The sequence below is a fragment of the Euphorbia lathyris genome, chromosome 2, assembly GCF_963576675.1.
Source record: "Euphorbia lathyris chromosome 2, ddEupLath1.1, whole genome shotgun sequence".
Lineage (NCBI taxonomy): Eukaryota > Viridiplantae > Streptophyta > Magnoliopsida > Malpighiales > Euphorbiaceae > Euphorbia > Euphorbia lathyris.
The window spans coordinates 53,906,820-53,917,994 of NC_088911.1; the positions used below are offsets into that span (position 1 = coordinate 53,906,820).

Below are 11,175 nucleotides of genomic sequence, written 5' to 3' on the forward strand. Positions count from 1 at the left end.
ATATAAAAAATGAAAAAATAATAACTTATTAGATTTAGGTAATTATTATGTAATTTTGTTTGTTGTAATATATGATTATAAATTGTAGTTAATAATATACTCATTTAACTATTTAGTATTTAATATTTTTTAATTTTTGGCCCTATTTGGCAAAGAGCTTTTAGAGCATTTCCAAGAGACTCTTAATACACTTTCTAAAAATAATATAAATAATTGACTCTTAGTGATTTAAGAGTGATTAAGACATATCATCTCCAACAATGCTCTTTATATCCACTCTTTATTTATTATTTTATCATTAAAATTATTAATTGTTGTTATATTTACCAATAGTGAGAGGAGAGAGACTCCTCAATAATAAATTATTAATAAAAAAAATGAACTAAGAGGCACTAAGAGATGGAGATAGGCTCTCTATTAATAGAGAGGATGAGGAGGCTCTTAATAATTTGAGGAGTCACTAAGATTTTTCATTCTCCCTACTTAAATTTTAACTTAAGAGTTAACTTAAGAGACTGTTGGAGATGCTCTTAGAGGCCAAATTAGAGGTTTGAACTACTTTGGAGGTTTTGACTATTCAAATCTCTAGTAGTGATGTTTGATGGAGAGAGGTTTGAAAGAATTTATTAGGTCCAAAAAGCTAATTTTGGAAAAACTCTTTTTACGAGCTTTTTCAATTAGCTTATTGCTCCATCTATTTTGAAGGACATTTTTACCTCTATTTACTACCATCTAATCTCGAATAAAGACTTTATTATGCCATTATTTGTCATTTTATATAAACAGCTATTAACAATAAGCTCAGTTTTACAAAACAATTTTACACAATCAGCTAGTCAAATCAGCTAACCAGCTAATGTAATAAGTTAACAACTATTTACCAAACATGTAATTATCTAAGTTTTTATTTATTAAAAAAAGTACACAAACTTCCTAAAGCCTCTAAAATATTGCTGCACTCAAATCATCCAAAAAATTTAAACACATTATCAATAAATAGTTCATTTTGATATATAGTGAGTAACGAGTACTAAGAGATAATTTTATACCATCACATATAACTTTTTAAATCTCATTCTCATCCCAACTTTTGATACCCGTCGTAACTTTTTGGATCTCATTCTGGTTAAATTTCATCAATGGTGTACAACATTTACATCATTTCACACTTTGGTGTACAACCTTCAATTTGTCTCACTAATATGTATGAACTTATAGGTGACCTCTCACTTGGTATACAGCAGGTAAAAATGACCGGTCAACACGAAGTTCACGCGCCATATCAACGTTTGACCCGTCAAAAAGTCAAAATTTAACCCATCCACCATAAAATTACTTTTATATCCTCTTCTTCTTTCTTCACATTCTCCTTCCCTCTCTCCTTTTCCCCATTAATTATCCTCACAAATAACAAGGTATGCATTAATTATCCTCATAAATAACAAGATATACATTATTATCAATTGATGTAATTCTATAATATATTACCTCTGCTAATAGAATAATTTTGATAAGCAAATTATAACTCGTTCATGGCAACCACCCAATCTATAAAGACACTGCAAAATTACCGAAGGACTCCGCGATTTCTGCTCCTGAGTTCTCTCTCCCTCTTACATATTTTAATACCATATGGTTTGCAGCAATTTGTAGATCCCGCTTAACAAGATGATACAAGAGTTAGAGACAAGAGTGAATGATATGGGCATTGACCAAGTAAATGACAGAAATTTGAAATTCAAAATTATTATATTATGATTGGAGTTGCTTCACGGAACAAATTTTGGATTGGGAAAGCCGAAGAAGCTAAACCCTAAACTACTCTTCCTTTCTTCTTTCTTATTTCCTGTTAAATTAATAAAATTATTTCTCCATGGAAGAGAAAAGCAGCAAGAAGCAACTGATGTTTCGGCCGAGCTTGGATACCTTGTCGAAGCTTCTGATGATGAGCTTGGTTTGCCTCCTTCGTCTGTTAACTCCTCAGGTGGTGAGGCTAAAATGATGTTTCAGAGTTGATACGAGCTGACTCCGACGACTTTGCTGTAAACGGAGATAATCTTTGGGAGTTTGATGTGAAGATCCCAAGTTACGACTCGTTCGGCGTAGGAAGTGTTGAAAATTTTAATCCTGAATGTATAGCATTTGATGATGGACTGCTTGAGAAAAGATTAATACAAAAATAAAGGTGTAGTTATATTTAATAAAGAGAAATGAGAGAGAGAGAGGAGTGAGAGAGAGAAAGGGAAAAGTAAAGGATGAAGACGAGGGTATAAAATTAAGTGGATGAGTTAAATTTTGACTTTTTGACCGGTCAAATGCTGACATGGCATGTTGACCGGTCATTTCTACATGTTGTACACCAAAGTGAGAGATCGTCTATAAATTCGTATATATTAATAAGACAAATTGAATATTGTACACCAAAGTATGAAATGAGGTAAATGTTGAATAACATTGATGAGATTTACCCATCTTATTCTCATACACCGAGTTTGAATAATCCAACTAAGATCAAGTAGTGCTTGGTCTCACGGTATTGTCGCCCATTGCCATCCAAAAGGAGTCTGTACCCTTTCTATACTTGATTAATAATTTGACTTCAAAGGAGTATTAATAATTTGACTACTGTGGCCAAACTAGTTATCATTGTTAATTACTAACCCTTTCAATTATCCTAATGAAGCCGCCACTGGCCCCTTGATGCACCACCTGCCTGCATTACACACACTAGCTCAAGTCTTTCGATCCATGTGGCTCTGTGGTAACCGCCGAATCCAAATTTCCAATTTGCACAAGTCAATTTAAATTTCCACCTAAAAGATATTACTCTATCAACCCATATGTTTGCCGATAAATATTGTGTTTTACTTGCTTAATGAAAATAAGTTTAGTCATGATTCTGTTGAAGAAAAAAAGTAAAATATTTTTCTAAACTTTTTGGAATTATTATTCCAATCATTCTTACCTTTTGAAAACATTAGTCAATCACCACTTTTTTTCGTTTTTCAGTGTTGTAGCCAAAAAAACCCGTTTATTTTCCGAAATACAATAATTTCTGGCAAACAACAGAGCCTATAATTCTGTTATCCACATGCATAAAAAGATAAAAACTGTAATACCATCCGTCATGGGGCCTTTCCTGGCTCAACTGCTTTTTGTCAAGTAGCTGATGAGCAACAGCAACTAAGAAACGGTACTAGTAATTGCGCATTCTTAACAAATATCAGTTACTAGTGAAGGACGCATAAATTTTGATAGATTATATGTAAGGACTTTTTAAATACAGGCCCCAACTTCTACAATGGACTACTTTGTAGCAAAAACTCTTGGAAAGGAGCTGCTCTTCAGTAGTACCTGAAAATATAAGAGGTGCGAGTCCTTGCTCTCAAGGCATTATCAGTACAACTCTCTCCACATTCAACATTCTTGGAAATCTGCAACTGCCATAACAGTCATAAAATCACCATATGGTAACATTCTCTACGTACATAGATTGCTAATCCGGTTTATCTTTATATGTTTTAGATGGTTAGTTTTAACAAAAGAAAAACAAAATCATTGAAAACTCTCATCCAAATCCTGGAGATTATTGACTAACTAAAGCATAACAATCATTTATGTGGATGAAGTTAGAATCAACAAACAACAATCTTGCAAAATAGCTATTATCCAGAATTTTGCATAACTTGAGAAAAGAAAAATATTTTAACATTATGTGAGTATTTAATAATTTAACAAAACCAAAAGTCGGATAATGATATGAAACTATGATCAAACAATAAAAAGGTTTTCCAAGATTATGCCAGCAAACATAACATGATAAAAATGCATTGAAGGAATGATGCAAGCAAAAATGCAATTCTGCTGCCACACGGGACTATCATTTATAGGAAAACCAATTGTTATACCAAGTGCAAGCTGCTCTTATGTAAACCTTAAGTTTGTGGAACTCAACACAAACTGAACTAAGTGAACAAATTTATCTATCACCATAAATGGAAGTTGCTTAATAGCAATCTCCATTACTTCAAAAGACAAATTAAGCAAAAATATAAAACATCAACATCTTATTTCCACAAGAAACTAATAAGAATTCCACAAAAACTAGCCGCACTCACCTTTATAATGGAGACTGGTAGAAAGATGTGTATGCTTTGCTATATTCTCATCAGAGCTGCATAGTTTAGGTGTATGAGGTGCCTTGGGCTGGGGCATGGAGCACGCATCTGTTAGGTTCAAGCTGATGTCTGAGCTAGTAGAAGACGGCATTGCAATCTTTCTCTTACTCTTGAACCTTCACCTAACAGGGGTATGAGGGACAAATAATAGAGGAAAACAGACTGCTGCACTCACTCAGTTGTCATTAAGAGCATATGAACAATTTATGATACCTGTCTTTTCGTTTCTCAAGATACCTCTGAACAGATGCTTTTCTACTTGTTGGGCCTTCTGAAACAATTTTTAAAAATTTGGAAAGCTATAAGATGAGAAAACACAAATGTTTTAACAATATCATAATGAAATAAGGCAAAGAAATCCCATTCAGTATCTACCTTAAATTTAATTTTTCCATATTTTTCGATATTTTTTTTTTTTTTTTTTGGGCGATATTTTCAATCAGAAATTTGTAATACTTCGGATGAAAATGAGAAAATATAAAGGAACAGCACAGATTTGGGAAAAAGGACAAAATCAAAAGAAGGCAAGATCAATCCCCCATGCTTTCCCCAGTTGCATTATTTCTAAGTATCTCCAATCTTTGAGCAACGGAAATGAACTTGAACTAGAAAGCAGACTGCTTGGCCAGATTAATACTTAAATTCACATGTGATGCCACCAGAAAAAAAAAATCCCATCCATTTGAATTCCGGAACTGAGTATATGAAGCCAAATCCTCAAGCATTTGCCTCAATATAAAGCCATCAACCTCAGTGACAACTAATTCAGCTTTTACCAAGAAACATATGGCCTAAAATATTATAGAGATTCCACTGAGATAACAAAATGAAAAAAGGTAAACAACTTTGATGTAAATAAGACCTTAGAACTTTGGTATCATCAATTTCATAAACTGAATCGAAAGTATAATCCAAACTCAGTCAAACAAACTTTCAACTAAGTCCACGTTAACTCACATGCAATAAACTATTCGGCATACTATAAGAGGCCCTCAGTGCTGTAACATGTAATCAACGTATAAAAGGGATTCTATTAAAGTAGGAATACATAAAGTTAAAACTACAGATTTCACTGAAACTTTTACATCATTAGATTAAGTACCATAACAACACAGTATATATGGAGTGTCATCTATGCCAGTTTGTTTCCAGAATAGAAGTTTTATTCATCTAGAGAGAGAGAAGGAGAGAATGAAAGACAATAAAGTCAGAGGACTAGTAATTTTATCACGAGTTCATTAGTGTAGTGTAGGCATTAACCTAGGTTTACATCATGAGATAATTTGCTCTCTTCCCTAAACAGGGGGAAGTTTTCTGCCACTTTACCTGTAAATGAAAAACATAACATGTTCAGAAAAATAGTACAACTACAAAAACAGAACATGGACATCTGCCCTAAGAGTTTCGGGTCATTGACAATTACTAATAGGCTTAATGCATCTTTTGCACCTTGTACTTATCCAGAAAAGTCAACTGCCCTTCTATACTTAAAAAAAGTCCTACTTACTCCTGAACTTACTTAAACACCCATTAGGTCACTGAATTTGCTTAAAGTGATCTTTTGGCCCCTAAACTTGCTTAAATGTACACGTTTCAACTTGTCCAAAATCTCTCCTTGTTCCACCACGTGGATTTTAGGGGGTTAATAGGTCAATTTAAACAAATTCAAGAGGTAAATAGAACGTTTTCAAAGTATAGGGGGCAGTTGACTTTTTTGGACAAGTAGAGAAGCTTATTAGGCCTTATTAATATAAGCCACCTATATCTACAAAAGCATCTGAAGACTTGTATGTTCAATATTATGGCGCCATAGATAGTTACTAGTGACAAAATGTGGGGGCAAAAAATAAATTATCTACAAAAATATGAAGAAAGACCTGAACACGTTCGAGAGGCAACCTGTGTGCAGGGTTGGAAAGATAAACATTGGAGAACTAGGAGCTGTTTTGAATCCTGGAGTTTCTAACTGGCGTGGAATGGACCATGATGCTAGGAGCGAGTTAGATGAAGTTTCCAGAGACGAAGAGAATGGGCATGCAGCAAGCTGCATAATTGATTCTGCCTGAAATAATTATATCAGTAGGCTTCTAAGTGTTTTACAAGAGGAAAATAATATCCAGTAGTCTTTCCACAAAACAAATTTGCTACCTTCTCTTTTGGTACATCATCATAGACATTGACCTCTCCACAGTAAAAAATTGTCATCTGTCCTACGGGCTCACCTGCTGCACTTGTAGTCCTGGCAAGTTAAGATGCAGTATTTCAGTTTCTTTTTTAACTTCAATTAGTAATCTACGGTAAGCTAGTTGAAAGATGCTTTGACTTTGCTCCCTCAGAACTCTATTCCATGCCCCCAAAGCCTCAAGACACTTATTAACAGAGTTAGCAGAGCGATTAAATTGACCATATTCAGATTTATCTTAGTTATATTGGTGGATAGTAAGCTGCACTCATGAAAATTAAAGGGAAAAGAACAATCCCAAACAAGACAAATAGATGTTTTATTTACATCAGAATTTATTTTAGTCGCATCGCAAATAGCACGCTGTAGTCATTATACTTAAGAGGAAGAAGAAAAACCAAATTCAGAAAGCCTGAAACTGGAATGAGCCTGATGGAAAACTACATGTCATTGATTATCCTGAGTGCGTTAGATTCCGACACACTTTAACCTAAAACCACACTCTCCAATATGCCAATGTCGATAGTCAATGGCAAAGCCTGAAGCACGTTCATACCCATGAAGGCTCTAGCTCTACCATTTTACCCGACAAAACATATTTTATTCTGGGAGTAAATTCGTTGTAATTAAGACATATTTATGAAGAGCATGCTAATTCTTACTAGAAAATTAGCAAAAAGGATACTTTACATAAAATATGCATGGTATCAATTATCTTCAAATTTCTATTTTACACCATACATTGCGGTTCAGTTTAGCTGATAGAAAGTTGAATCAATACTACTATTAAATTACAGAAGCACAACACAGCTTTCCAGTTCGTAGTTCCTATAGCATACACAGTAGATGAAGACCATAAGAGAGAGAGAGAAAATGAAAGTAAAAAACGAAAAGATCCTATGAATTTTATACAAGTCAAAAAAACCGTCTTTGTTGACCAATTTCAAAAGTCTTACAACACACAATTTTGTAAAGCCATTAATAAATTCATCAGCAAAAAGCATGCCGTCCAAATTCCAGACATATGGGTATTATTAACACGCTGATGCAATAGTCACTGCCCATCACTCATCAGCAAGGAGTGGACCCGCGAAGTCAGAACCAACTCTATAGATAAAGATAGGAAAAAACTAATGTGTGCTCCTTAAAGATCTCATATAAGTTGAGCTAAAGTGTTGTTAAAAGAAAAATATACGTCATGTACCCATAGCTGAAATGCGAAATATTTTCCATTAAAAATTAACAAAGAATGAAGGAACAACCTTGGGGACAACGAATCATTTTCAGCGGCGACAAGACAGACCGGAGGATCACCGGGAAAATCATTATTCGGTGGATCATGCCGCAGATAAGGAACCAATTCCACAGGCGACGGTGACATCGGGGCATTGCCGCTTGTTTCCTTGGCTGAAACAGAGGAATTTGCAAGGGCCTATAATAACGAAAGAATTATACAACAATTAGCAAAAGAGACACATTTACGCGAGAAATCAACGAAACATTTTATTTTATTAGTATTTCTTAAAATTAAAAAAGAAAAAAAATATATATCGTCATTTAATGATACTAAAAAATAAACAAATAAGAACAATTAAAAAGAATACCCGCTGCTGAGAATTATCAAGGCGGGGTATATAGAGCCTTTTTTTAGCATCGTTGCCATCGGAACCCGGCGTTGTTTCGAGAAGCGTTTTGAGAGAGATCACTTGCTGAATTGCCTGCGATTTGTTCCAAGACGGCCGCCTCATACCTGCACTGACAGATCACTCACAAAACTGTACTTCGTAACACTTAAACAAGCATAAAATACAGAGAAAACGCGCAGAGAGTATACCTTTATCTTTGAGGTATCTCCGGCAATCTTCGCGAGTAAGCTGAGAGATGTCATCTTCAGTAAGCTGGTGGAGGGGTTTGTTGAGAGGTGACCGAGGAACAGAGTCTCCCAGTTGCATGGTAGATTCCGGCAAGTAATTGGTGAAAGTAGGGGGTGAGTTGAGGGAAGATTAGTAAAATTGCAGAGATAATGGGTGATATAGCGGTAAATAAGAGTACAGTAGAAGGGCGTTTGCTAAAGAAGAGTGAGTGGGTGAACAACATAGATGGAGGGAGGGAAGGGCATTTGCGTTGCTGACTCGCTGCATCTCACATTTTCAGTTTTTTTTTTTTCTTTCTTTCTTAATTGCATTTTCATTTCTCTCCTCTTATTACAATTATTGTTGATATCAGAGAAGTGTACAATCCTCAATTCGCACTTAAGAAACCCAAACCAATTCTCGTTAAATAAAAAAAAACACCTGATGCCTCTTCAGTGAAATAGAGTACTATATAAGGAACATCGATTCAAAAAGTCTCATTAGATGTGATCGTTACTTGATCACGTCTGAACCTGAAAATCACGGTTTTAGTGGACATACTAGGCCCTGGTATGTGGGCACATGTTTACCTGTGTGACACGTAGCATGCTGCACTCTTCAATTTATATTCTACGGTTCAATCACAATATAAATAGAGTAACTTAGCTCGAGATACACGACTTCATTCATTCTATTAAGTTTACATTACAACTTTTATTTACTAATTCTAATCATCGTCCAATCCTTTCATATCCTTATTTAGACATCAAAGTGAGTTCGTCGGACAACGGCCCCCTTTTAACTTTGTTTCTGTGCAAATTCAGGTTGACAAGCAAATTTTAAGTATTCAACCACATCAATGAGGTTGTAAGGCTCTGTTCTTTATTACTGAAAAAAACTGAACTGAATGCTACTGAACTGAACTGAATTTAACTGAATGAATGATACCGAACTTAACCGAATTTAATCGAACGTAACAATAATGATGATATTAGACTTTAAAATAATTTAATGATAATATTGGATATTAATAAGCTTATAATAATAATAATAATAATATTTCTACCAAAAAAAATAATATCAATAATAAATAAACATATTATTAAAGATTAAACTAAATTAAATATCAAATAAAATCTAGGCTCGATAAAATCCTATGACATTAAATAAAAATGAGTCTAATTTAAATTAAAAATATAAATTACATATAAACACAAATTTATATATAATTTAAAGCCTATGAAATTAAATACAAATTTTTATATGAATACACACTCTTAACTTTTTATTACAATTAAGTATTAAAATACAAAAATACCTTTAACGTTTTGGGTCCGGGGTTATTTTACTCCTAACGTCTAAATATGAATTTTCATATGAATACAAAATCTTGACTCAATTTATCAATGTTAAGGGTAAAATTGCTATTGGCTTCTAATATTAGGGATAAAATTGCACTATTTGAGATATTAAGGTAGTTGAGCCAGTTAATTTTTTAGAGCATTGTAATGTAAACGTATTAATATAATATTTATTTACTTTTCGCAAAATTTACAAATAAGTTGCACCAAATAATTATAATTATAATAAATAATGATAATATATATAATGACAAAGCATAAATTATATATAAATATAATTATAATGAAAATAGATAAATTAATATATAATAAATTATAATAATTATAATAAATTGCTGAAATTATAAATAAATAATGATAATAATAATAAATTATATATAAATAATAATAATATATAATAATTATAATAAATAATGATAAATTATTGAATACTGAAACTGAATACTGAACTGATTACTACTGAACTGAACTGATTGTTACTGAAATTAAGTAATAAAGAACAGGGCCTAAGTGGGGGTATTAAAAAAAACTAATCAATCCAATGATATAACTGGATCTAATCAAATCTAACTTAAAATTAACCAGTTTGCTAATTTATTTATTCCATTTGATTGGTTATAATTAAACCAATAGATTATTTTATATGGATGTAGATTGATTAATTTAATCCGTTATTAACTACTTCAAACTAAACCTTAAAGAAAATAGTGAAATTTTGGTACCTAGAGAAATGATTCAATAAATAGTTTGTACAAAATGAACAAAACATTAAAAAAAAAATAGAAAAACATAAAAAATAGTTGCAAATAAGAGTTCTACTTGTTATGAAAAATTTGCATAATCTATGATATTTGTCAACCGTTTAAAAATGACCTTAATATATCACAAGCTCCCTGAACTTATCTATAACATTAGATTGTCTCTTTAAACTTTGCATGTGTCTCACCAGCTCCTTGAACTTGATTATTCTATATCATCAACTCCTTGAACTTGTTTATAAAAGTATATTAGCTCCTTGAAGTTAATAAGTGTCTCACCAACTCTCTAAACTTGCTTATTCCGTAACAACTAAATACAAAAACCTATTAAATCTAAATTCTAAAAATACATCTTCATTTATTCGAGAGATAACTTTTTCTCTTCTCCTACCTTTCAACCTATTATAAGAGTTAGTGTTGCAGTTTTAAGAGATTGAAAGTTAGTATTATAGTTTTTGTATTTAGTTGTTACCGAATAAGCAAATTTGGGGAGTTGGTGAGACACTTACAAAGTTCAAGGAGTTAATCTATTTTTATGGACAAGTTCATGGAGTTGATGATAAAGAATAATTAAGTTCAAGGAGCTGGGAAGATACTTACAAAGTTCAAGAAGCTAATCTACTATTATGGATAAGTTCGGGAACCTGGTGATATATTAGGCCTTTAAAAAATTAATTGTTATGTTGGATAAAATTCAAAGTTTCCAAAGAAATTATTGATTTTATCAAGGTTGACATAGTGATTATTCAATTTCACATTCAAATTGAAATTAAACTACTAGAATCAATTAATGATTGTTGAGTTTTGAAATACTTTTAAGATTTAATATGAGAAAAAGAAAAG

General features: G+C 32.6%; 1 protein-coding gene across 6 annotated transcripts; it reads right to left on the reverse strand.

Annotated features, from left to right (window-relative positions):
* Nucleotides 1–2,365: 2,365 nt before the first annotated feature.
* Nucleotides 2,366–9,789, reverse strand: LOC136218235 (protein TIFY 4B-like). 6 transcript variants are annotated; one of them, XR_010683709.1, is made up of 9 exons: nt 8,195–9,782; nt 7,965–8,110; nt 7,623–7,792; nt 6,327–6,417; nt 6,078–6,240; nt 5,439–5,504; nt 4,392–4,449; nt 4,119–4,300; nt 2,366–3,434 (listed from the first exon to the last, which is right to left on the reverse strand). XR_010683709.1 is itself a non-coding variant. In XM_066005023.1 (9 exons), the coding sequence occupies exons 1-9, from the start codon at nt 8,310–8,312 to the stop codon at nt 3,418–3,420; spliced, it is 1,008 nt and encodes a 335-aa protein (XP_065861095.1). In that variant the 5' UTR covers nt 8,313–9,789; the 3' UTR covers nt 2,366–3,417. The 6 variants fall into 6 exon arrangements, 3 of the variants coding, with proteins under 3 accessions (XP_065861095.1, XP_065861093.1, XP_065861096.1); XM_066005023.1 differs by having other exon boundaries at nt 2,366–3,440; nt 4,119–4,294; nt 4,392–4,446; nt 8,195–9,789; XM_066005021.1 differs by having other exon boundaries at nt 2,366–3,440; nt 4,119–4,294; nt 8,195–9,789.
* Between the last annotated feature and the right edge of the window lie 1,386 nt (nt 9,790–11,175).

Coding starts and splice junctions, on each gene's coding strand:
- LOC136218235 (XM_066005021.1), bottom strand. CDS start 8,312: ATGCAACTGGGAGACTCTGTTCCTCGGTCACCTCTCAACAAACCCCTC. Junction 7,793..7,964: donor TTGATAATTCTCAGCAGCGG/GTATTCTTTTTA, acceptor TCGTTATTATAG/GCCCTTGCAAATTCCTCTGT. Junction 5,505..6,077: donor CTTTCCAACCCTGCACACAG/GTTGCCTCTCGA, acceptor TTTCATTTACAG/GTAAAGTGGCAGAAAACTTC.